This window comes from Coenobita brevimanus, chromosome 57 (genome assembly GCF_032717465.1).
Source record: "Coenobita brevimanus isolate Jiangsu-jjx chromosome 57, ASM3271746v2, whole genome shotgun sequence".
In the NCBI taxonomy this organism is placed as follows: domain Eukaryota; kingdom Metazoa; phylum Arthropoda; class Malacostraca; order Decapoda; family Coenobitidae; genus Coenobita; species Coenobita brevimanus.
Genome location: NC_137010.1, coordinates 50098219 through 50124937, shown reverse-complemented (window position 1 = coordinate 50124937; position 26719 = coordinate 50098219). Strand labels below are relative to the sequence as shown.

At 43.6% G+C, this 26719-nt stretch overlaps 1 protein-coding gene across 1 annotated transcript in view; it reads right to left on the bottom strand.

Moving 5' to 3' along the window:
- The window catches only part of Msh6 (DNA mismatch repair protein Msh6), a 746240-nt gene that overhangs the window by 152384 nt on the left and 567137 nt on the right, over window positions 1-26719 (bottom strand). Inside the window, exon 18 of the mRNA XM_080274091.1 lies at window positions 16723-16949. Coding sequence (XP_080130217.1) covers window positions 16723-16949 — 227 coding nt within the window. The remainder of the gene's footprint in view (window positions 1-16722; window positions 16950-26719) is intronic.

The window sequence follows — 26719 nt, the reverse complement described above, 5'->3', positions numbered from 1 at the left end:
TAAATGTCTATCTATCTATCTATCTATAGCCCGACGCCCTAATCCCGCAAAGGGTGGCCGCAGACAAAACGCCTCCAAGTCACTCTGTCACCCACCATTTGACTACCCTCCCCCCAACTCACCCCCCCCTCCCTCATATACAGTAAATGTACACTAACTTTAAGGAGCAGAAATAACTGTGCTCAGTCGGTCTGAAATATATTGGGAAGAGTGATACCGAACGAAGAATGCGTAACTGAATGCTAACCTACGAGAACATGTGGGACGAAAGAGTAATTTTTTTTTATTAGCAAACATTTTGTTCCATATAGTCTCTTAAAACTGTAAAACCCTTAATCTTTTGTGTATGCATACAGCCTAAAGACCTTACCAATTCAATTCATATTCCTCTAGTTTGTCTTCTATATTTTTCTTACTATTTTGAGGGTGGTAAATTATGTTCTCTTGCTGAAAGAAACTTACTCAAAATTAGGGCTCATGTAACATACAGGTATGCATGTAAACATCGGCGAATACATCTGGAGTGAAGAGAACGCCTGACTGATGGGATGATAGAGTAGGGTCGTGTAAACACACCAGTGACATTCGTTCCCTTCCCATAATTGTTCACAGTTTTTTATAATTCACCCTAACTCAACGTCACTGACACTGAAACAGTGAAGTGTTGTTCAAGGCCCGGCAGCTATGAAGGGGTTAATGGAATACTGTATGAAAAATTCAAAATGGGCGCAGTGCATAGCGCCGCGCTCGCTTGCTGAGAGAAAACGAACTAACCCCTCTCTGGTAAACACACTTTCGCGCGCTTCTCAGTTGAGTCCACGTCCCTCCTCTCCTCACAGCTTTGCTGTATGTGAGGATATTTTAGCAGCCCTTCACCTTTTCTTATTGTTTCGCCATGCCTCCCAAGTGCCCTGCATCATCTCCAGCATTAGGGGAGCCTACTGCAAAGAAGCAGCAGCACCGTACTCTAATTCTGGAAAGGAAATTGAAAATTATAAGTCCCAATGAGGAAGGGCAGGGAGTCTCAGAGACTGGGCGTGCTTTAGGCCTTGCTGTTTCCACCGCTGGGACTGTGATGAAGAAAAAAAGAGATGTACAAGAATATGGACACCTCCTTCTCTACAACTGTATACAGGTATTGCTTACTTCTTAATAGGGGGGGGGGGTTTAGGTGGAGGTCCTGGGACGCATCCCCCCATTTATATTGTTATTTCAATGGGGAAAATCGTTCAGATATACGAAATTTCGAATTAAGAAAGTTTTTTTGGTCCCTATCCCTTTCGTATATCGAGGGCTTACTGTACTACTACTACAACAATACATCATACACTCCTTAAGAGCTCTGTGGGAAAGCCTGGTCTCAGTCGTGGCCTTCCTTAGGGACTCGGGGCTGTTCAGCCAGACTGCCTAGGGAACAACTGCTACTACTAATACCCCTGCTGCTTTCCCATTTTTCAGCTGCTTTACAGAGCTCTTCACTAGTGAATGTGTCATGTCTCCTGGCACTGCATTCCTTCTCTGCACAACCCCAAAATCAATCACGCTTACAGCTGCTCTGCTCTCTCTATTCCTATTCATCAGGCTATCAAAATATTCTTTCAATATGGTCCTTACTTCACCCCCATGGGTTAATAATCTACCACCTACATCCTTCACACCATCACATTTCTTTTCGCTTTCACTTCTACATTTCTGCACCTCTTTCCAAAATAACTTCCTATTTTCAGAGTAGTTTGCATTCATTTTTCTTCCTACATCATCATTTACCTCCTCCTTTTTCCTCTTCACTAGTCTCTTTACATGCTTCTTGCTCTCATTATATTCAGTTCTTATTTCAACTGAACCCCTGTCCCGTAACCACTCTAACCATTTCTTCCTCTTTTCCTCCACCGCTCTCTTAACCTCCTCATCCTACTATGCTGTACCTTTCATCTTTGTTGTTACTCTTGACACACCACACACCTCTTTAGCATTTCTAACTAAGCAATCTCTATTTGCATTCCACAGGCTGTCCAGATCCATTTCATTCCAATTCACTGTTTCTAACTCCTCCCCTACTTTGGTCCTGAATTCATCTGCCATTTCTTTGATCCTCAGCTTCTCGACTTGCAACCTCTCTCTGGCTGCTCCTCTCTCTCCTGGTCCACCTGACTCCTCTCAGCTTGATCTTTAATACCACAATCATATGATCTGACAGACCTCCACATCGTCCTCTCATGGCCCTTGGATAAGCAACCATTCCCAGCAACGACCTCTCTCAGAGCACGCAAACAATCAGGCTCCTTTCAACATGATCCCCATTCCCTCTACACTGTGTATAATTAAGTGCATCTTTGTGTTTGAAATATGAGTTACAAATGCACAACCTCCTTTCCTGACACATATCCTTCAGTAGCTTTCCATTACCATTTTCTCCTGGTACTCCATTACAACCTATTATGTTATCCTCAGGACAATTGCCTACACTTCCATTCATATTGCCCATTACAATCACTTTACAGCTACTGGGCATTTCTTCTACTGCTTGATCCAGCTCATCCCAAAACCTGTCTTTCTCTCTCTCTCACTCCTATCCTCACATGGTGCATATGCTACAATCACCGCCACTTACACCTTCTCAAACTTGAACCTGACATACATACGCCTCAAGCTGACACATTTGTAATCTCTCATTCCACTCTGCCACACCTCACTCATCAACAAAGCAACTCCTTCCTTGTATTTTCCTCTCCCATTTATGCCCGATCTTACACATTTCACACCCTCCCACTCCTCCATTTCTCACCCTTTCATCTTTGTTTCACACAATGCCACCACAGCACATCTTGCATTCTTGAAAACATTCACCACTTCCATCATCTTGCTCTCCTCATTCACACATCTTACATTCCACATGGTCATGCAAATCTGTCCATTTGGTTGGGGCCCTGGGCAGGTGTTGGGCACTCTGAGGCTCTCTGAAACAATTGCCATGATTACGTGATTTTGGATAGGGGGATCTGGGGGACACTTAACCCAGCCAAAAACCCCGGTTATATGGCTACCACACAGCGCTGTAAATGGTTTCCTGGGTACAGAAAACCATTTGGCTTGTCACTCAGTGTAGAGACCATAAGGCATCCCTACAATAAGTGAGTGGATGATGGGCGCCCCCATCCACCACAAAAAAATTGCAATCTTCATTAATCATTATTAATACTACAAGAAACCTTTCTATTCAAAATCTTCATTATCTCTAACATTTTATATTCATTACTCACATATTAACAGTGCACACAGGGATACTACACAGCTTAACTTTACTATGCCTTGGGAATAAATAGGACCTTGAGTCACGGCTTTTTTAACTGATGAATCTGCACACAATGACAAGCTAAATGGCTTTTTAAACAGTGGAGCCTCAGTTCAGTGAGTTTAACCCCTAAAGTACTAAGCTCGTCGATCAAGCTTTTTGCGCAATTTCTTAAAAGGACGAGCAATGCTGACTGTGCAACATCCACAAAAAACTGGAGGCACCTGGCTTCACCCCGGTTGTGGCGTAGATGGCTTCTGACCAATCAGAACTATGTGTTGGACACACCGGAGGGGGGACCCAGGCCTGTAGCTAGGCGGTGTGGGGTGTACCCCCCCCACCTCCCTTTCACCACATCCCTCTACCCCACTACCCTGTTACTACCCTACCTCCCACAATTCTTACCACAACCACCACCCCTCCCACACCCTTCTCATGCCTCCCCCACCCCTCCCATGCGGATCCCCCCCATGTCCCCACTCCCCAGTCATCTGGGGGGAGGGTATTTCCCCCCTACCCTCCCTCCATGTCCCTGTACTCCACTGGGGCCCTTCCTTTGTATCTGGTGGTGGTCTCTTCCCATACCCCCAACCCCATGCACCCCCTCCTGGCCTTATCACCTCTCACCACCACCCCACACTCCCACCCCCACCCCCTAGCACGCAGTATCTTTATCTCCCGGCCTCGAATATTTTGCGTATTTTTTTTACGCTTTATGGTGCAGGTTTTTTAATCATTAACTGTAATTTATTCGTGTCTTTGCATAAAGACATGCACACTGCAATTATTTTATATTTTATTTGTTCTTTTTTTTATGTGTTTTTTGGGGAAAAAAATCCTTGTTATCTGCCTTCTTTACCTGCCTACAGATACAATTGTGTACCTGTCAAAGATTATAGTGTATTTTCTTCATTCTTGTGTATTTCTTTGTACATTTTATATGTCTGAACATATGGTGCCTTTTTTCCCGACATACCCTAAATATTTAGCTGTCTGTATTCAAAACCCACTCGAAAAAGAAATTTCATTTTCCCTAGTAAGATTTGACAGCTCAGAGGGGAGGGGAGGGGAGGGGGGAGGGGAAAGGGGGGAGGGGAGGTTAGGTAAGGGGAGGGGAGGGAAGGGGAGGAGAGAGGAGGGGAGGGAAGGGAAAAGGAGGAAAGGGAAAAGGAGGGAGGGGACTGGAGGTATGGGGAGGGGAGAGGAGGGGGGGATAATTTTTACTGTTTATCATCTTTTTATTGGGGGGGTTCTTGACCATTTTCCCTAGCTAGATTTGACAGCTCGGCAGAGTGGGGAAAGGGGGAGGGGAGGTTAGGCAAAGGGAGGGAAGGGAAGGGAGGGGAAGGGAAGGGGAGGAAGGGAATTGGAAGTATGGGAAGAGGAGAAGAGGGGAGGATAATTTTTACTACTTATCATATTTATTGGGGGGGGTTTGTCACCATTTTATTTTATTCTAAGTACATTACAATGGTTTATAACATGTATACACACCAAAAAAAAACTGATTTTGGTGATTTTTATATGTATTTTTGTGAAGAAAACAGGTGCAAGCCGTGTATTTTCTTTTTCACTGGGGCCGTGACAGGTAACTATTATCAACTTTGATGGGCCATAGCTCGGTAACTATTGGGTCTAGGAGGGTGAGGTTTGTGTTTTCAGGCGTGTAAATTCAAGCTCTATAAATCGGGCATAAAACTTTTAACTTTGAGAAAGTCGAAAAATAGGCATGTTTTTGCATCCTGGGGGGTAGTCGAGGCTGGAGAATTGCGTACCAGAGGGGTTAAGGGCAACAGTTCGCGTGTTTACAATGGCTCCCAAAAGCACCAAACTGATAGCTGAGGGATAAAGTCTTGAGTTCTGAGAATCAGCAGCAAGGAACCATGGAAGGATGTAGCTAAACAGCAAGTTGGCCCACCAAGGCAGCTATTATAGCACATATTACCCACTGTAAGTTATTAAAGGTGCTCCAGTTAGACTGAGCCTATGATGGTTTATATCCATAGGGTGGTATTCACGTAATGCCACTCAGGGATGAGTGAGGCTGGTTACTCTCATCTTAAATGTCATGACCAAATTGCCTAGCCCTGGGTTCCTATGCTCCTCAAGGGGCGACATAGGATTGGATGATGGATGCATGGATGAATGCATATAACCCACTGCCTCCAGAACCTCACACTAGTGGCATGTTACTGAATCATCTAAGCAGATCAAAACAGGGAGGATATTTAACAAAATTAAATATGTAAAAAAAAACATCACAAGGAAAAGAACCAAAAAATACACAGGACTAGGGCTGGAGCAAAAAATCTGTATCATTAGCAGGGTGACATGTCCAAAGTCTAATGTAAAGTGTTAAAGTGGAAAAAAAATGCAGCAAAGTATGGGAGTAGTAATGGACAGTGAGGATATTAAAGACGCCTGGAGAGATCATTATAAATGATTGCTGAATGAAGGATTTGACTACACGAGGATAGGCTTGGAGTCACTGAATCCGGTGTTTGGTCCTTGGCTTTTGATCGATATTGCTACTGTAGTGCAGGATGCAGTTGGGGAAGGCAGCAGGTGTGTCTGGGTTGACTGCTAAAATGCTCAAGGCCTCAGGAGATGTAGGAGTGGGCTTACTTACTGATTTGATAAATATGATTGTATATGAGTGTGTTGTCCCAGATGACTGGCTGAAGACTGTGACTGTAAATGTGTACAAAGGGAAGGGTGAGGCCCTGGAAGGAGGAAATTATACAGGTATAAAACTTTTGGACAAATAATGAAGGTGATAGAATTTTATACGGTATGATCGGAAAAGAGTGAATACTGATGAGATGCAATTTGGGTTTAAGCCAGGCAATCAGACCACCAATGCCATATTCACTGTCTGGCAGCATTAGAAAAAAAAATATAGGAAAGAAAAGGGAGCTGTACTTTGATTTTGTTGATCTGGAGAAGGACTTTAACAGAGTCCCTGGGGAAGCAGTGAAGTGGGCAGTGAGAGGGCTTGGAGTCATGCAGTGGCTGGTTAGAATTATTATAGTTATGTCTGTGGGTGCTCGCACCCATGTGAGAGTTCATTCGTTTGTTCGTTTTTTAAGGCTCCAACATACTTGCGTGCGTCGATCTTGGTCACCTAATGGCACTCTCCATGCTGCTCGATCTCTGGCAGCTTCCCTGTTCAGTCCCTGATCCCTGAGGTCACACTCAATGACCTCATCCCAGGTCTTTTTCGGTCTATCTCTCGCAACCTTACCCCTAATATTAACACTTCTCACTTTCTGCACCCAATTAGGTTGTGATGGTTTGGGCATGTAAAAAGGATGGATGATGATAATTGGGTAAAAATGATGTAGGGGAGAGATGTCACAGGTCTCACTCACTGCACAGTCCCAGATCCAGACAATGGATCTGGGACCCCTAGCCCACCAGCCTTGGACCAGTGGCTGTGGTAATAGCCTCGCGTCACCCTGCCAAGACAACTACAGAGACACTCTCCAAGCACGCCTTGGCACTGTAACTGCCCCATCATAATACACTCATTGATAGGGCAGCCTCCTGGGAAGCTACTCCAAGGTTCGGGCCTCTCTGGTAGGCAGACGCGGCAGCCTGGGAACTGCAATACCTTGTACCTTTAGCACAGGTTCGAGCCCCATCTCACCCTGGCCCCAAGATATATGCTGGCAGAGCCTTCGTCAAGCCTCCCCTCAAAAGATCCACCACTAGGCAGCTGGGGCAAAGTTTTCTGGATGTATGTCTATGCTGGTGTCAACCCCCTGTGACATAGTGGAGTACATTGTGAGATATGCAAATTGAACGTGGTGTAGTGTATGAGACAGTAACAGGAGGTGTTTGGGAGTGTATGTTGGTCTACTTTCCATGTTAGTGTCACACTGAAATGGTCAGCAAAGGGTGACAGATAGCTAGTGAAACAGGAGCTCCAGCTCTCTCTATCACCAGCATTCCCATTCCCCTTGGGAGTACTACCCTGACTGGCTGGCGCTCCAGTCTCCCCCCTGAGAGAGAATGGAGATTACAGTGATGAGTTTTCCATGAATGTTAGCATACATCAAAAGTCAGTCTTGAACCCCTTATTGTTTGTCATGGTGCTTGAAGCTCTGTCACTTGATATAAGAAATGGACTACCAAAGGAGATATCGTATGCTGATGACTTGGTACTGACTGCAAAAAAATGAAAGGGAGGTGGAGGAATGATACAGGAAGTGAAGAGATGGAATGGGGCACAAAGGTTTCAGTGTAAATGCGGATAAAACAAGTGATGATATCTAGGGCTGGTGGCAGGACTGTCAAAGCAGAGGAAGCATGACCACATGCAGTTTGCCACAAGCATGTGGGAAGTAACTGTATTTTGTGCAGCATTTGTGATAAGTGGGTGCACAAGAGATATGGTGATGATGAAGATAAACTACGAAATACTGTAATGATGATTTTGTGTGTGCGGTCAGTCAGGCAGAGCATGTAGAGACTGTTAGGCATAAAAGGATTGGTCTTGCTGGTAAGTCTCTTGTGTATGGAGTTTTTAATTTGGGGTCAGGAGTGGTTGCAGGAAGTTCAGGGAGCTGTTACCTCTCCTAACAGTGAGACGGCTCCACCTCCGTTCCATGGGATCATTGTATGTGGTATGTGTTGGGTGTATAATGCTGTATGGCGGTGATATCTGGTCAGTAATGGAAGAGGATATTCGTAGGCTCAAACATACAGAAATGAAAATGATTAGATGGATGTGCAGTGTGTCCTTGAATGTGAAAACTGCAGGGGGGGGGGGGGGGCAGCTAGGATTGCAGATGAAAAGTTGAGAGGAAAGATGGGACTGGAAAGCATTAGTGTTGTGATGAGAAGGGGTAGACTGAGATGGTTTGAGCATGTGGAGAGGATATGGGATGACAACTGGATGTGCAAAGTGAGAAGTGTGAATGTTGGGTGCAGGGTTGCGGGAGGCAGGCCAAACAAGACCTAGGACGAGGTCATAAGAGTGTTACCTCAGGGACACAAGACTGAAGAGGGAGGCTGCCACAGACCAAGCAATGTGGAGAGCTGCCATTGGATAACCAAGGCCAAAATAATGCAAGCATGTTGGAGCGTTTATAAACAATATGACAATACAACGAATCATAACCAATGGAGTTTCCTACATGATGTAATTAATGGTGGGTAAAAATGCTCAAATTGAGAAGTTTTCATATGCCATTGGTTTGGTGTTTTTACAGCACCTCCGTTTAGGTTACCTTCAATACGAAGGCAGTAAAGTCACAGTCAACCTGCTCGTGATGACCATGAGGACACTCTTATATTTCTTTCATTTTATAATTTATTATTTTTAATTCATTATCTTGGATGGGGGTGATGACAGAAGTAAAAACATGAGTAATGGAGAGGGGGATGGCACTGGTAATGAATGGTGATGGATGGAACATCTCAAATTTGCTGTAATCTGATAATGCAGTGCTACTTGCAAATAATGGACAAGAACTTGGTAGACTAGTGCTGAGTTTTGCTGATGTCTGTGAGTGTCATACCTTAAGAGAGAATGTAGAAAAGAGCAAAGAGATGGTTACTGAGAGAGGAGGCGGCTCCTAGTGTGATGTTACAGTGAATGGAGAGAGTCTGGAATTGGTGAGAGAGTTCAAATATATGCGTACAGTGACAGAAAAGAGAGGAAAATATGAAAAAGAAGTGGAAAGTAGAGTGACACAGGGAAGGAAAGTAGCTGGTGCTATGAAGGCCTTGATAAGACACAGAGGCTTGAGTGTTGCAGCTGCACGAGGCTTACATGAAGGAGTGTTAGTGCCAACTATAACATATGGATGAGACTATGGTGTGGCATGAAAATGAAAAGCCAAGAGTGACAGTAATGGAGATGGGACTGCTGAGGAATGTACATGGAGTACAGAGAGTGGACAGGATACGAAATAATGTGATTCGTGAAAGACACAGAGTGAGGAAGTCTGTGGGCACCAGAATCGAAAAGAGTGTACTGAGATGGTATGGTCATGTGGAGAGAACAGATAACAAGAGAGTGGTGAAAAAGTATATCTGAGCGAATATGAAGGAAGGAGGAGGCGAGATTGGCCATGGAGAAGGTGGAGGAATATGGTGAACGAGTGTGTGAGGAAGAGAGGTATGGAAGTCAGTGAGGCTAGGGGACTAACAAGAGATCGAGCTGGCTGGATGAATGTTGCGAGAAGAAGTGCATGATCTGGGATTTGGCACCCCTTTTCAATGTGACAGCGTTCGGACTGACTCTATCAGATACGTTTATGTGAAGATACAGAACGGGGTGAAAGTTTTTGACGTATCAGATAGAGCCACGATTCCAGGGGCTTCAATAATGAGTGAATGGAAACGTGGCCCATTGGACTGGGCAAACTTGGGCAGTCTGGATGGTGCTACTCCTCACACTGCCATAGGATGGGAAAGGAGGTCTGGATGATGATGATGATGATTTCATTATTTTTTCCTGATTGGCATGGCACAAACACAGGCAGCACTACATGCACTCCTATACATATACAAATGACTTTCATATACGGCCTCCCAAAAGTAATAAAAATACAAGGAGGTCCCAGTATTACATGTAATCACATTCCTCTCTCCTCTCCCTTCCCTACCACCCTCTAGCTGGCTGCATATCCTTTCTCCATTCCCACTCTTCCACACCCTTCCCTCCACCCTTACGCCATTGCTCATCAAGTGTTCTATTCATAGCAGTGTAGCTGTAATTCCAGACTGTACTATATAACATTAAAATCATTTTTCCTGTTTTTCACTAACATGAGTGATTCCTTCTGTGATACTCTTGTCTAAAGTAAAACAAAATATCAGTAAGAAAAGCCAGCCTAACAAGATTAATTGAATTTCACTGTGCTAGAAAAGCTTATGATGACTCAGTATTGTCTACTAGCCAGCATTTCTCCAATATGAATTCTTTGGTAATTAGTGAGTGGACAGCTGATGAAGTGATCATGATTGCCTTTCAGAAGATAAGCTGGCAGTTTACCAGTGATCACACTGGATTGCTAAAGTAGGGTGTACACTAAATGCTAAACAACTATATCAATAAACTGATATGCAGTTAAACTGCTACATATTCAGTTGTAAACATACTATGAGTACTTTGTGTGCTCATCTTACATGCGTCTATAATCTGCTGTGTAAAGTACATACTCAAGTGCATGTTATTTTTTTTTACACTAAACAGTGTTTAGTGCATGAAGGATGTGTGTACAGTATAAGGAATGAGGAAGGGGAAAGGATATTCGAGTTTGGGAAGGCAACGGACATGATTCTATGCAACACATATTTTAGGAAAAAGAGAGAGTAGGTTAATTACGTATGAGTCTGGGGGAAATAGCAGTCAGACATTATTTTTTGGTTAGGAGGGCTGATAGGAGATTAGTGAGGGATGTTAAAGTTATAGGAAGTGAGGAGTGTGTGCAGCAGCACAAACTATTGATTTGTGAATTGGTGCTTAAAGAACAAGTGATGAAAAAGAGGACTTATGTACCTAGGAGGAAAATATGGAAGCTGAAAAACCAAGTAATAAGGGATGCCTTCTATAGCAAGATGAGGAGAGCGGTGGCTGAACAGGGAGCTGTAGACAAAGGCGTTAATGAACAGTACAGAGCCCTCAAGAACAATCTCCTGAGAGTTACTGATGTAAAATGCAGTTGGACAAGAGGCCTAACATGACATAGAGTATCTTGGTGGTGGGATGAGGGTGTAGAAGCTGCAGTTAAGGAGAAAAGAAGGCTTTTCCGGGAATGGAAGAAGGGTGGTAGCAAGGAGAAATACTTGGCTGCCAAGCGTAGGGCTAGAAGGGAGGTATACAGGGCAAAGTTTGTCACGGAGACTTTCACTTGATAACCTAAATCATGGGGAAAGGAAAAATATGATATTTAGGGTGGGAAATCAGATGAAGAGGGATAATCGCGATATTATAGGTGAGCACTGTGTGAAGAATGATGAAGGAAGGGTAGTGCTGAACAGTGAGGATATTAAAGATGCATGGAGAGAGCATTATAACCGATTGTTGAATGAGGAGTTTGACTGGGACAGGGAAGGTTTGGAGCCAGCAGATCCAGTGTTTAATCCTTGGCCTTTGATTGATGCTGCTACTGTGAGTGAGGCAATAGGCAGGATGAAGGTGGGGAAGGCAGCACATGTGTCTGGGTTGACTGATGAAATGTTGAAGGCCTCAGGATATATGGGGGTGAGTTTAGTCACTGACCTGATAAATATGATTATTTATGAGTGTGTTGTCCCAGATGATTGGCTGAAGAGTGTAATTGTAAATGTGTATAAAGGGAAGGGTGATGCCCTGGAAAGAGGAAATTATAGAGGTATGAAGCTTTTAGATCAGATAATGAAGGTAATGGAGAGAGTTTTAGAAGGTATGATTAGAGAAAGAGTGAATACTGATGAGATGTAGTTTGGGTTTATTCCACGGAGGGGGACCACTGATGCCATATTCATTGTTCGACAGCTTCAGGAAAAATATATTGGTAGGAGAAGGGATCTGTATTTTGTTTTCGTTGATTTGTAAAAGACATTTGACACAGTCCCGAGAGAGGTGGTGAAGTGGGCAATGAGAAAGCTTGGGTTGGAGGAGTGGCTGGTTAGGGTGGTTATGGCTATGTATGTCGGTGCTCGCACCCAGGTAAGAGTGAATGGAGATTTGAGTGATGAGTTTTCTGTGAATGTTGGTGTGCATCATGGGTCAGTTTTGAGTCCCATGTTGTTTTAATGGTACGTGAAGCCCTTTCACGTGACTTTAGAAATGGTCTTCCATTGGAGATGTATGCTGATGATTTGGTGTTGATTGCAGAGAACAAAAGGGAGGCAGAGGAAAGGTTAAGGAAGTGGAGAGATGGTATAGGACACAACGGCTTAAGGGTAAATGCAGATAAAACAAAAGTGATGATTATTTGGGAGACATGTTGTGTGCTGGAGGTGGGGCTGGAGCTAGCTCTGTAGCTAGGGTGAGAAGTGGTCGGAAGAAGTTCAGGGAGCTCTTGCCTCTTCTGACACTGAGAGGACTCTTCCTACGTGCTAAGGGGTCTTTGTATGCAGCATATGTTAGGTGTGTAATGCTGTATGGTAGTGAGACCTGGGCAGTAATGGAGAAGGATATTTGCAAGCTCAGACGTACAGAAATGACAATGATTAGGTGGATGTGTAGTACGTCCCTGTGTGTAAAGTCTGGGGGGGCTGAGTTTACAATGGAAGAGTTGAGAGGTAAGATGAGACTGGAGTGTATTGGTGTTGCGAAGAGGAGAGGTAGATTGAGATGGTTTGGACATGTGGAGAGGATGGGGGATGATAATTGGGCGAGGAAGGTGAGAAGTGTTAATATTGGGGGTGGGGTTATGAGGGGTAGACCGAGAAAGACATGGGACGAGGTCATTAACCCGCCCCATCCCGACGTTTTCTGGGCAGTGGTACGCCCCAGTCCCGACATTTTTGGACCCTTTTTTATTTTAGCTCAAACATCCGCTTTTGGAGAGAAACATCGAAAATTCATAGAGAAATCACTCACCTGAGGTTTAAAATACTCGATCCAGGTAGGAGTACCTCCTTACCTTACAGGGTTTTCTATCAAGTTGGCTGCAAAGAAAACAAGTTCAATGGGAGGATAACTATTCTACACCACTCATAAACGGTATTTATTTATTTATTTGGTACGAATTTATATGTAGTACGAGAGTACAGTGGAAGCTCGATTATCCAAGCTCGGATTATCCAGCTTTCGGTATATCCGGGCCGTGACCGAATGGTTCAGTGGTACAGTAATACACAGAATTATCCGTACGATAGCTCAGGTTTAAACAGGAAGCATCCAGTTGCTAGGGAGCGAGGCATGGGTAAACCAGAGAGAGAGTGCTCACCCTGCCCCCACCCACACCTGCTCACCACTTGATCACAAGGGTGGAGTTTGGTGAGGCAACTGATACTCCTGACCTAGCCTAACCTTGCTTAACTACTTAATAATTTAAAATAATTCAACCTAACCTGGGCTCCAGCTGGGAAATTGGGAAACTTAATCCACCTTTGTGTACGATGAGTTTCTTCCATTATGCCCGAAGCAATCGTAGGTACGGCTTAAAGAACGTGATAATAAAAGAGAAAATCTTTCAGCAAGAGAAGGTAATTTACTACCCTCAAAATATAGAAACACAGAAAACAAAGTGGAGGAATATGAAGTGAATTGGTGAAGTCTTTAGGCTGTATGCTTAGACAAAAAGTAATGGGTTTCCCAATTTTAGGAAACGAAATGGGACAAGAATGTCTGCTAAAAAAAAAAAAAAAAAAAAAAAAAAAAAAAAAAAATTTACTCATGTGTTCTCGTAAGTTAGCATTCAGTTCTGCATTCTTGGTTAGATGTCGCGCTTCCCAACACATTTCGGACGACAGAGCATAGTTATTTCTTCCTCTTACATTTACTGTTCAATTCTTTTGTTCGTTCTTAAGTGTACTGCATGTGTGAAAGAGAGTATTAATACACACAATAATGCATTCCATTAACCTCATCATAGCTGCCAGCCTCGGACAATGCTTTACTGTACTGGTGTCAGGGATGTTGGGTTAGGGAGAGCTATAAAAAACTGCGAACAATTGTGGGAAGGGCACGAAGGTCACTGGTATGTTTTCACGACCCTCCTCTACCATCTCAAATGTCAGGCGGTCTGCCACTTCATTTCAGATGTTTTCGCCGATATGTTTAAATGCTAATGTAACATGCACCCTAATTATGAGTAAGTTTCTTCCATTATGCCTGAAACAATCGTAGGCAAGGCTTAAGGAAAATTATGATGATAAGAGGAAATCTTTCAGCCAAACGTAATTTACCACCCACAAAATAGGCAGAAAAATACAGAAAACAAACGAGCAATATGAATTGAATTGGTAAGGTTATTAGGCTGTATGCTTGGAGGAAAATTTATGAGTTTCACAATTACAGGGGACGAAATGGAACAAACATGTTTACTAATAAGAGAAAATACTTTCATCTCACGTGTTCTTGTAAGGTGGCATTCAGTTCCACATTCTTTGTTCGATGTTGCTTACCGACAGAGCATACAGTTATTTCTGCTCCTTACAGTTAAGGGTACATTTATTGCACATTCTTTTGTTCATTCGTGTATGTGTGAAAGATAGAGTAGTGATATGTATTCTATTAACCCCTTCATGGCTGCCAGCCTTGAACAATGCTTTACTGTACCGGTGTCAGTGATGTTGAGTTAGGGAGAGCCATAAAAACTGTGAACAGTTTTGGGAAGGGAACGAAGGTCACTGGTATGTTTACACGACCCTACTCTACCATCCCAACAGCTAGGCGGTCCTTTCATCCCAGATGTTTTCGCCGATACGTTTAAACTCTAAAATAACATGCACCCTAATATTATGTTTAAATGCTAATGTAACATGCCCCCTAATTTTATTAATTCTTTCACGAATCATAGGAAATCACAAGATGGGTTTAGGGAGGAGGGAAAAAAGCCAGGTTTACCAGCCGAGTCTTTTCACATCTAAGAAAAAGAAACTGACTTTATAACTTTGAAAAAATGGTTTCAAGGTCTGCCACGTGAGCACACAAATTTCTGAACTGACGAACATTGAGGATTTGAGGGGGGTAAACATACGCTTTGCTGTAAGCAGTAAAACCACCTTACCAAATCAGTTCATCCTGATAATCTATTATATTTTTCTTATTATTTCTGGGTTGGTAAATAAACATTTCTTGTTAAATCTGTTTCCCTGATGTTTTTAACTGTTCTGGTGTGACGACTGTTTGATTCGTTAACGTATTGGCAGAAGACACTGTTCTAATCTAAGTGTTTAAACCTGGCCTAACCTAGCTTAACTGCACCTAATAATTTAACCTAACCTAATCTTCAGTTGGGAAATGAAGTCCACATTTGAGTACGATGAGTTTCGTCCATTGTGCTGGAAACAATTGTAGGTACAGCTTTAGAACGTGATGATAATAACAAGGAGGAAATCTTTCCGTAAGAAAACGTGATTTAATGAACTGAATATAGTCTGAAAAATACTGAAACAAGCTGGAGGAATATACACTGAACAGGAAAAGTCTTTCTGTTACTTAAAATGTACATTTACCAGTAAATAAATCAGTCTATCAGTACAGTACTTGTGTTTTGGTTCCGCCGGATTAATCGTGCTTTCGGACCAATCGGGCACCCCTTAACACCATATAGCCCGGATAACCGGGCCATCTCTGTATATTGGTTTTCAAACAGTAATATAGGCATTATAAGCATTGTTTCACTCACTAAATCATCACCATTCCTGACCTTTTTTTGCCACATTACCTGATCATCATTTCTGACTGTTTCTTCCTCTAATGTTTGTCCTCCATATTCTCATCGATTTGGGAATCACTCTGACCCTGAATTTCGTACCGTGGCATGACATGGCTTTACTGGCCTGGTCACTGAAAACAGGTGAATTGCTGAGAAAAGGGCATGCAGGGGGAGGAGGAGGTCATGCTGGATAAGGCATTGTCCCTGCCTGGCATCTTGTAGAGGAAGGTGTCCCGTGTATACGTGCCAAAAATCACTCGCGAAAATTGAAAGTTGTGCAAATTAGGGGCCTTGCCTTGCGATGTTGCCGCGTTAATTTACGTCTCCAGGAGATGAGTGCACATCATGTGAGGACGTGAATTCACGTCTCCGGGACGGGGCGGGTTAAGTGTGACCTCAGGGTTAAGGGACTGAACAGGGAGGCTGCAATAGATCGTGCAGCATGGCCAGCCGCCATTAGGTGACCAAGGCCGACGCATGGAAGCATGTTGGAGCCTTTAAAAACTAAACGAAGTGTTTATACTCTAGAAAAAATCTGTGACTACCAAGCAGTGAGATGATCATTTGTATGAGAGTTTCTCTGTAATCAAGTCATGCTAACCTCTGCCTAACTCATCACCTCTTACCTTGAGAATGCATGGGGATATGTCAAGGTAATATTTAGGAAAAAAAAGGACAGCTTGGACACCATGGAACAAGGTAATGCCTGCATGATGGACAGTCTGGATTGTGCAACACTGACAAAGCAGTTTGGCACAAAATATAGTAGTGATGTACTGCGAACAAGAAAACGGACACTCTGGCTATATAGTGAGAATGGAAGATTTTACCAGGATGAGGAAAATTATGAATATAAATCCTGATGGTAGAGTCCCAAGGGGCAGATCTAAAGATACGGGGTGAAGGCTTAAAAAAAAAAAAAAAAAAAAAAAAAAAGAAAAAAAAAAAAAAAAAAAAAAAAAAAAGGGGGGGGGGGGGGGACACGGACTTACCAGATTGCATGCTGGACAGCTGCCATAAGGCGACCAAGGTTTACACGTTACCAACATCAAAGCCTTTAAAAAGTGATAATGTTAATGTACTGCACCACAGAAAACTTACTACTCATCAAACTGGTGAAAAATCCTGCGTGCAATGTCCCCAAGGGCAGAGTTGCGTTGCTCCTCTGCTGCCATCATGTCAGCCAACATGTCTCGTGTCTCAGAGGTCCAATAACGCTTGAAGCCTTTTTTCTGGGTCATCAGTTCATATTCCTCCCCAGCCTTTCTGCAAGCATGGTCTGGTACCTCCAGCTGATAACGCTTCTTATCTGACCCCCAATACACCACCTGTTGGAATTTGGTCCAAGATTAGAGTTGAACTACCAAAGGTATACATAAGCATGAGTAAAACTTCAGCTAGTAGCATTAGCAGCACATACTGGTTAATGTGAAGGAATGCCTGGAATTATGTGTATCATTCTGTATAAGGATCAAACCTTCTCCTCGGACAGACAGTGGTAGCCTGAACCAAGCCTTCACAAATGATCACGGTGGGGAGTCTGCAATAATAACAGTGCATTTCAATGTGACAGTTTGTAACAGCTAAGTCTGGGTGCTTCTGAGTCTGTATTTACCAACAGTAAGTCCTGAAAGAGTGCCATCATATATTAGCACAAGAATGGACATATTGTCAGAGTCCTCATTCACTGGCCAATAATTACATGGCTGCATGCTTAAAACTAAAATGACAAAGGGGAAGACAATCCTAAAATTTCTATGAAAATAATTTGTTACATACAATGATAATAAAACACATCTGACCTCTTTACATCACTGGTGATTACACTGGAAATGTGCAAAACAAATTGTCCATACCTACTAACTACAAGCATAGAACTACATTTTATACGACGTATGAGTATGCAGGGATCGTACAGTGCCAAAAACCAATAGAACAAGCTTGAGGCAGTATAAGGACATGTAACCCCATCCATATATATATATATATATATATATACAGTACCCTCGCGTCCAACACGGTAATATTGTCATGCATGGGTCACGTGTTGGACCAAAAACGTGTTAGACTAACAATAGAGCTTATGGGGAAAAATGAATTATGTCAACAACCCTAGGAAAGGTCACCCTAAATACCTACCATATACCTATATATATACTGGTACTATTGTAATTATAATAAATGGTACTGTGCTATGAATGATAACTAACCTTTTAGGATAGTGTTGGTGGGCTTGCTGGGAATGGAAGGTGGTATCCAAGGCTGTAGGTAGTCCTACTGGGTACCCGGAAGATGGTTGCTGGCGTCACTAGCGGGTAATGGCTGTTGCTCCTCCTCAACCTCCCTCATAAATCCTTCAAAATCACACTAAGAATCACTATCTTCGTCCACAGCCATGGAAGGCCCTGCTTCTGCCTGTCCTAGCACTCTGTAATCCTCGGCAAAGGGCATGCTTTTCACATTGTTGCCAGAGCCCCGTCTCGTGACTGTGGAAAGTGATCACTGTCACTGACTCGGTAGAGAATAAGGAGAAGCAACTTTGTTCATAAACTGGTACACAAGCCGATGAGAAGGGTTTCAAAACGAATGATATTTAATCTAAAATATTAATGTGTATTCAGTGTCAGGCTAAATGTTCAATGCTGTAGTACGATACATTCTCTGTCGAGTCGCCTGGGTTTTGGTCACACTGTTTTGCCCGTCATATCCTCGGCAGGAATCCATCCAGATGAATTCCAAATGCCCGTGGTATCGTTTGCAATTTTACCACGTTACCGTTCCGATTTACCATCGTATCCTCGGCAAACCTGGTATGAAGTGCCGAGTGATAGTCTTCGGCTGCCAGGATCTTGTCTTGGTTTTTTATTATGGTCCTCACGTTGGATTCGTTCATGTCATAGGCCTTGGCAATGTCAACTTTCCTCTCCCCTTTCTTCTTCCTCTCGATGCTTTCTAGCTTGGTGGCCTGAGGGAGGTGCCGAAGCTTCTTGGGGTTCTCAAAAGGCTTCCTAGGCATCGTGAGCAGGGTTAAATGCAGTAACAAGGGCAGAAAATGCAGCAAGAAAAAAGCACCTTCCAATGCGAATTATGCGACTGAGTGGCGCTGTGGCGGGAGAAGTTTAAACAAAACATCACGTGACAGCACAAGCGTTTTTAATTGGGCGGCACCACGATTTCGTCACGATAGCGGGCGGGGAAGGTTACTTGATCAGAAGTTTTCATTGGCTATCATCATAATGGGAATGTCCAGTATGACCGTGTTGGACTGGGGGTGATCTTGCTAGAGGTGAACTCTGCGGATTTCGCCCACTTCTCGGAGCTCTGTGCGTGTTATGCTAACACACTCGTGTTGCAGTAATTAAATCGTATTACATAATACTAATTACTTGCTCTCCGTGCTGGACGTGAATCGTGCTGGACTAACGCTTGTTGGACGCGAGGGTACTGTATATATATATATATATATATATATATATATATATATATACATATATATATCCAGTATATATATATATATATATACTGTATATATATTTTTTAATGCGAGGAAGAAGGAACCAAAGGCCATGAGCCCACAGTAACAGTTCCCTCCAAGAGAAAAACAAAATACAATAGAGAGCCAAATTCAAGATCCGATCATTTTGAGATGCCTGGACACACTGCGTTTGAATGACTGGAGATCATAGGCAGAAGGAAATACAGACAGAGGGAGACAGTTCCACAGTTGACCTGTTGCATAAATGAAAGACTGGGAGTAATGGTTAACTCTTGCATTAGAAAGTTGGACAGAAAAGGGATGAGAGTTTGCTGCCAAACGGGTGCTACGCGCCCGTCGTAGAGGTGGAGGAATGCAAGCAGACAGTTCAGAGGAGCAGTGACCATTAAAGTAGCGATAGAAAAGAGATAAAGATGCAACAGTGCGGCGAAGAGACAGAGGTTGAAGGGAGTCAGTAAGAGGAGGAGAGTTCATGAGACAAAAAGCCTTTGACTGTATACATATATATATATATATATGAATATATGTATATATATATGGATGGAGGGTGAGGCTATTGGGGAGAGTGTTATGTGACTGAGGTGGAGGGGGGAAGAGGGAGGGGGAGGCCAAGGATGAGCTGGAGGGATGGAGTGGAGAGGTATATGAGAGAAGGAGGTGTGAGTTGGGAGCAGGGCAGTGAAATGGAGGGGAACAGGGTGACGTGGAGGCAATTTGTTTGTTCCCACCCCATACGGGATTAAGGCGTCTGGCAATAGACAGATATAGATAAATAAATAGATATACATATACATATACATACTACTGTATATATAAGTATATTTATATATATATATATATATATATATATATATATATATATATATATATATATATATATATATATATATATATATATATATATATATATATATATATATATATATATAGTAATCCCTCCAATATCCGGACACCCATTTTACGGACATCCTCGATAACCGGACATTTTCGTCCTGGGATATGATATTCCCAAAATGGACCAAAAACCGCAAAACATTAAAAAAAAATCCGACTTTTTCCAGCCCATAATTTGAAGTTGGCGTGCGGGGCACGGCCGAGCTGTGTTTTGGTGCATCATTCCGCAGACATCCGCTAGAGCGCCCCTGCATCCTCCCCACTTACCGTCCGTCTCTTGTTGTGTGTGCACGCTCGTCATCATGGCTGCCAACGTGCTAGCTTTTGTGGTGGTGCCTTACCTGCTGCAGGCTCTCCTGCTGCTCTTGTGCCTCTGCTTCGGATGGTCCCACTGCCTGAGAAGAGGAAGAGAGTGGTTTTGACTCTGGAGAAGAAGAGGGAGATATTGGACAAGGTGGATGCGGGATAGTCTACCTCACGTATCCTCCGTGAATTAAACCTGGCCTGGTCTACTTTGTTTGATATCAAGAGTTCCCGCGACAAACTCATGCAGTACACGGCTGACTTCTTGTCGAAAAGCAAACTCAACGTGGAGAGGAAGGTGATGTATACTCACAAGTATGCAGAAGCTGACCGCTCTACATTGATTTGGTATCGACAGCAACGTGCTGCTGGTGTCATGGTGCGTGGCACGGAGCTGAAGGCTGCTGCTGAGAAGTTCGCAAGGCTTCACGACGCCCCAGACTTCAAGGCATCCGAAGGTTGGCTCTTCGCGTTAAAGTTACGACATGGCCTTACCAACCATAAGTCTCATGGCGAAGCTTTGGACGCTAAAGAGGATGGAGTAGAGGAGTTTCGGCACAAGGTAAAGGGCTTGATCGATAGGGAGGGCCTAACTCTCATTCAAGTTTACAACGCTGACGAAACTGGTTTATTCTATCACTCTTTGCCTACGAAAACTCTAGCCGAGGAGACGGAGAAGCGTGTACCTGGACGCAAGCTCTGCAAGCAACGGATATCTGCTTTGTGTTGTGCCAATGCTAACAGCATGCACCAGCTCAAGCCCGTTATTGTTGGACGTCCAAAGCAGCCTCGGTGTCTTCGTGGGGTGATGGATGTCCGTCCTGTCGTCTGGTACTATTACTTGAAGGCATGGTTCACAGCACAGTTCTTCAAAGACTGGTTCCACCGCCATTTCATCAAGGAGGTCATCCATTACCAGACGGAGAAACTGGGAATCCCACGTGACCAGGTAAAGGCCCTCCTTCTCCTCGACAATGCACCTACCCACCTGTGCGACAAGGAATTGGTGGCTGAGAATGGCCGCATTAGGTGCAGGTTTCTGCCACCTAATACTACTGCTCTCATCCAACCAATGGACCAAGGAGTGATCGTGGCAACGAAGAGGCTGTACCGGCAGAAGTTCCTGGACGAGGTGATGGTTGTTCTTTAGGACGAGGACAAGAGCAGGGAGGGACGGGACACGTGAGGCCAGCGGACTTAGGAAAACCTTCGCTGCTACAACATCAAGTCTGCCATCTACAATTGGGCCAGTGCATGGAAGGAAATCCCTGTCAAGACTCTAGAAAATGGTTGGTCTCATCTGCTTCTCGGAACGGATGTGGAGAACGATTTCCTAGGTTTTGATATGGATGACTTCCATGCACGTCTACGTACGCATGGCGACGATGTTGATGTGGACGACGTGCGTGAGTGGTTGGATGACGACGAGGGCGATCCTGGGTATCAGATCCTGTCTGATATCGAGATCGCATCTTCAGTTGCAGGTGTCAGTACCCAGCCTGAAGATTCCGATGAGGACGGCGACGATGATGCGGACTCCTCTCAGCATGACACAACTCTAGCCATCCCCAAGCTAAGCACACTCCGGGAACACCTAGAGTTCATTCTGGACTACCTGGAACACCCGGACTGCGACAGGGAGATGGGGCCCTTGGGACTTGTGGAGGAAGTGCGCGCTTTCAGGTAGCGCATCATTAATTATCAGAATCATCATTCCTTGCGTCAATCAACGATTGACAGTTTTTTCAGGCCAGTGACCCCCGCTGTGCCCAGCCCTTGCTCCACTCCGTTGCCTCCCCAAGACAGGCCCTCATGCTCCGAGCCACAGCCCAGCACATCAGCCACAGTGGAGTCACCGCTCGATGTGAGTTTGCGTCTGTCTTCAGAGTCGTCTGCAGTGGGTACGCCATCACCACAACCCAGCGATGCACCCCTAGGTCACCTGCCATCGATACTCTCAGACTCTGACAGTGAATAGACACCAAGAACTTCTCCACTAGACCACACGGGATTTTACAGTGTTGTGCAGTGAAAAAAACAGTGCATTGTGTTAAGGATTTACAGTTGTGAGTGAAAAGACAAACAAATTTTGGACTAAATTTAACGTAAATAGACGTGTGTTTTTGCTTTAGAAAATGGTTAGAAGAGTGGAAAAAGTTAAAGTGCAGAGTGCAACACTTATTAAGTTACAATGGAGCATAAGTTAGACAAGAGTGCAAACTGTGAAGAGATTGGACTTCTGAGTGCGAATGACTAAGTTCAGTGCAAGACTTCATGAACAGTGTACTGCAAGTGCTTCAGGAAATCCTTACTGTCAGAGTCTGAGAGGAGGCGGTTATTCATCGAGATGGCCAGGGACTTGCTGTAAGTGGGCAGAATGTTTCATAATGTACTCTACTGTATTTTTCCATACTATACTTACCTCAAACACCTCATTTCACTCTTTTATGACCCTTATTGGTGTGAATATGCTGTGTCTTAGGTGCTATGCATGTGCAGTAGGGAGGTGTTTTTCTGAGTTAGGCTAGGTTAGGGTCCATAACTACCAGTCCAGGAGCCAGGGACTTATAAGTACCGAGAATGTTGAATATTGTATGAACCTACCTTAAAAACTTCATTTTATGCTTCTTTTGCATTTATTTCAGTCTTTTATGTCCCTAATTGGTATGATTTGGGTCTTAAATAGGTGCTATGCATGTCCAGAGAGAGTTGTATAGGTGTTTTTCTGAGTTAGGGTCCATAAGTACAAGTCCAGAAGCTGGAGCCCACTATCCGGAAAGGAAATATTTGTACATATAATTAGTGAAGAATAAATGCTTCCTTTAAGAATTAGGTAATGAAAAGTTAAATTTGGTAATGAAAATGGAGGAGTTTGGTAATGTGGCCGAATTCAGAACTGCCAACCCTATTCCCAGTTACTGCCTAACCTTCGTTCAGAGAAGACGTCAATTGTAGTGGACGCCAAACCTGCTCGTTTTTTATGAATAAACAGCGAATAAACTGCAATACCTCGCCACGGGACAACATGGGAATTTACAGTGTTGTGCAGTGATAAGAAATTAGAATTTAGAGTGCCAAGGATTAAGTGTGGAGTAAGTGTGGAGTGCAAAGTGGCGGTTGAAACTGGCGTGGCGCAATTAAGAAGAATGTGCAGTGTTAAACAATTATAACTCACAGTGGAAAGAATTAACAACACTGGATTACTGTACATGCTTCAAGAGTATTTTCAAAACTACCAGAACCTTAGAGAGTTAGAGGAGGCGGTCACAGACGTGCTGTAAGTACAGTATCCTGCACACTACTAGGCCTAAATATTTTCCATATTCACTTCTACTTGGTGGTGGCCAGAATTAGGATTCAAGTAAGATGGAGGAATAGAAGAAGGGAAAGACAAGAGGAAGGAGTAGTTGCAAGGAGAGTGGAAAGGTTACAAGAGGATGAGAAAAAGGCAGAGTATAAGAGAGAAGTGGAGGAACGATTGGGCAAATATGAATTGGAGCAGATGGGAGACGTGGAAGGTGTGTGTAGGATATTTACAGAAGAAATATGTGCAGCATGTGATGTGGTGTGTAGAAGGAAGAGAAGACAGGGGGGGGTGCAAGGAACAGCGTGGTGGACTGAAGAGGTGAGACAGGCTGTGGCACAAAAGATGAAAGCATACAATGAATGGATGAGAAATAGGGGCGTGGAAGAAGTTGAGAGGCGGAAGAGAGAGTTATATGTAGAAAGAAAGAGAAAGGTGAAAATATTAGTAAGAGAGAGCAAGAAGAGAGTGGATGAGGAATTTGGAAGGAATTTGAGTGTAAAGTGGACGGACTGTAAGAAAATGTTCTGGAAAGAGGTGAAAAGAGTAAGACAGGGTGGAAGTGAAGTTAGCAGGGGAGTGAAAGATACAAATGGTAGATTACTAGTGGAGAAGGGAGAAAAAGTGAGCAGATGGAGAGAACACTTTAAGGAATTGTTGAACATACAGGATGGAAGTAATGCGAGTATAAGTGGCTGGGGAATGGCTGGGAGAAGGAGGGAGGTGAGTAGACAGGAAGAATTCAGTAGGATAGAAGTTGTGGAAGCAATGAAGAAAGTTAAATCGGGGAAAGCCCCAGGAATTGATGGAGTGTGTGGTGAAATGCTGAAGCATGGGGGAGAGATAGTAGTAGAATGGATGTGGAAGATGTGCAGATTGGCCTGGGAGAAAGGTAGAGTCCCGGAGGATTGGAAGTCAGGTATAATTATTCCCTTGTACAAAGGAAAAGGGGAAAAAGAAGTGTGTGGTAATCATAGGGGCATTTGTCTTCTTAGTATAACCGGAAAAGTGTATGGTAGGATACTTATTGACAGAGTTAGAGAAAGAACAGAGAAATTAGTTGGAGAAGAACAGGGAGGCTTTAGGAAGGGAAGAGGTTGTGTAGATCAGATATTCATTCTTAGATCTTTAGTGGAAAAGTTCCTAGAGAAGGGAAAGAAGTTGTATGCGGCTTTCATGGATTTGGACAGGGTGGATAGACAAGGATTGTGGAAAGTGTTAAGAATATATGGAGTAGATGGGAGGTTGTTGAATGCTGTGAAGAGTATGTACGATGATGCAAAGGCTGCAGTGTGTGTGGATGGTGAACTAAGTGAATTTTTCTCTCTGAAAGTTGGGTTGAAACAGGGATGTGTCATGTCTCCATTGTTGTTCAACCTGTAAATGGATGGGGTAATAAAAGAGGTACAAGGTGGGGTAGTGGATGTTGGAGTGGCCCCGGTGAGAGAGGATAGTGTATGGAAACTCCCTGTACCGGTACTGTTGTTTGCAGATGATACTGTGTTGTTGAATGAAAACGAAGGGGAGCTGCAAGGCTTGGTGGATGAGTTTGGGAGAGTGTGTAAGAAACGAAATCTAAAGGTGAATGTAGGGAAGAGTAAAGTGATGGTCTTTGAGAGAGGTGAAGTCAGTGAATGTACAGCGAGGTTGGATCGTGAGGAATTGGAAAATTTGAGTACGATTAAGTACTTGGGTAGTGTGATGAGTAGGGATGGAGGTTTGGAGGGTGAAGTGCTTGAAAGGGTACAGCAAGGAAGAAAGGTTGCTGGTTCTTTGAAAGCAGTGATAAGAAACAGGGAAGTGAGCATGGAAGTGAAAAAGTTACTACATGACAGTATTGTGATACCAACCCTAACGTATGGAAGTGAAGCTTGGACGTTGTTGGAAGGACACAAATAAAGAGTGAGAGCAGTGGAAATGAGTTATTTAAGAGGAGCCTGTGGAGTCACATGGAGAAACAGGCTGACGAATGAGGATATAAAGGAGCGTTGTGGTGTGGATATGGATGTGAAGTGTTATGAGGAACACACTGAGGTGGTTTGGCCATGTAGAGAGGATGGAGGGTGAAAGACTGATGAAAAGAGTGTATGTGAGTGAGGTGGAGGGGGGAAGAGGGAGGGGAAGGCCGAGGATGAGATGGAGGGATGGGGTGGAGAGGTATATGAGAGAGGGGGGTGTGAGTTGGGAGCAGGGCAGTGAAATGGTGGGGGACAGGACGACTTGGAGGCGATTTGTTTGTGGCCACCCCAAACGGGATTGAGGCGTCTGGCAATAGATAGATAGACAGACTTCTAATTCCTCAATCTCTGGTTCCTTTCCATTTATTTCATGCTTTATGTCCATTATTGGTGTGAATAGGGTCTTAAATACGTTTAAATCAGTGCTATGCATACCCAGTAGGTAATTATTTAGGTGGCTTTCAAAGTCAGGCTGGGTTAGGGTCATAAGTACCAGTCCAGCAGTCAGAGGACCACCTTTGGCTCTATTACACTGGATAGTAGAGGGATTACTGTAATAAGTATATTTATAGAATGACGGGGAATTGTCCAGGGTGCGAATTGTCCTGATGAGGAATCATCCATGTTTTGACTGTGAATTGACTTTAGAGGGAATTGTCTCGGAACCGTATGTTTGGGGTGAATGAATCAACTTTGTACAATAAAGAAGCCAGAACGTAGCATATGGGAGGTAGTGATGGCTAGTGCACCAGACTGTGCTAAAGTGTCTCCACGTACGCCTCTGCATGTCAGTTTTCAGTAAGTGTTAAATTTCTTACATTTTTGTTGTTTTTCATACTTTATGCTAGTTTATAAGGTGTATGTAGTGCATAAACAGTATTATTCATATATAATATACTTAATACATATGCATAATTACGTGTACACATGGGCAAAACGTATACGTGAATTTACCACACACGTTAAAGGTCTGGGAACGTAACCCTCGTGTGAATTAAGGGATTAATGTACTGTAGTGATGTCTGGCTGAGAGGTGATGATAACAAGGGGGCACACATTAACAAGTTGAAAAGACAGGGCTTTGAAGGGGTGGCACGACCCTGAACCATAACAGTGCACGCCGGGGCCGCTGTCTTGCCTGAG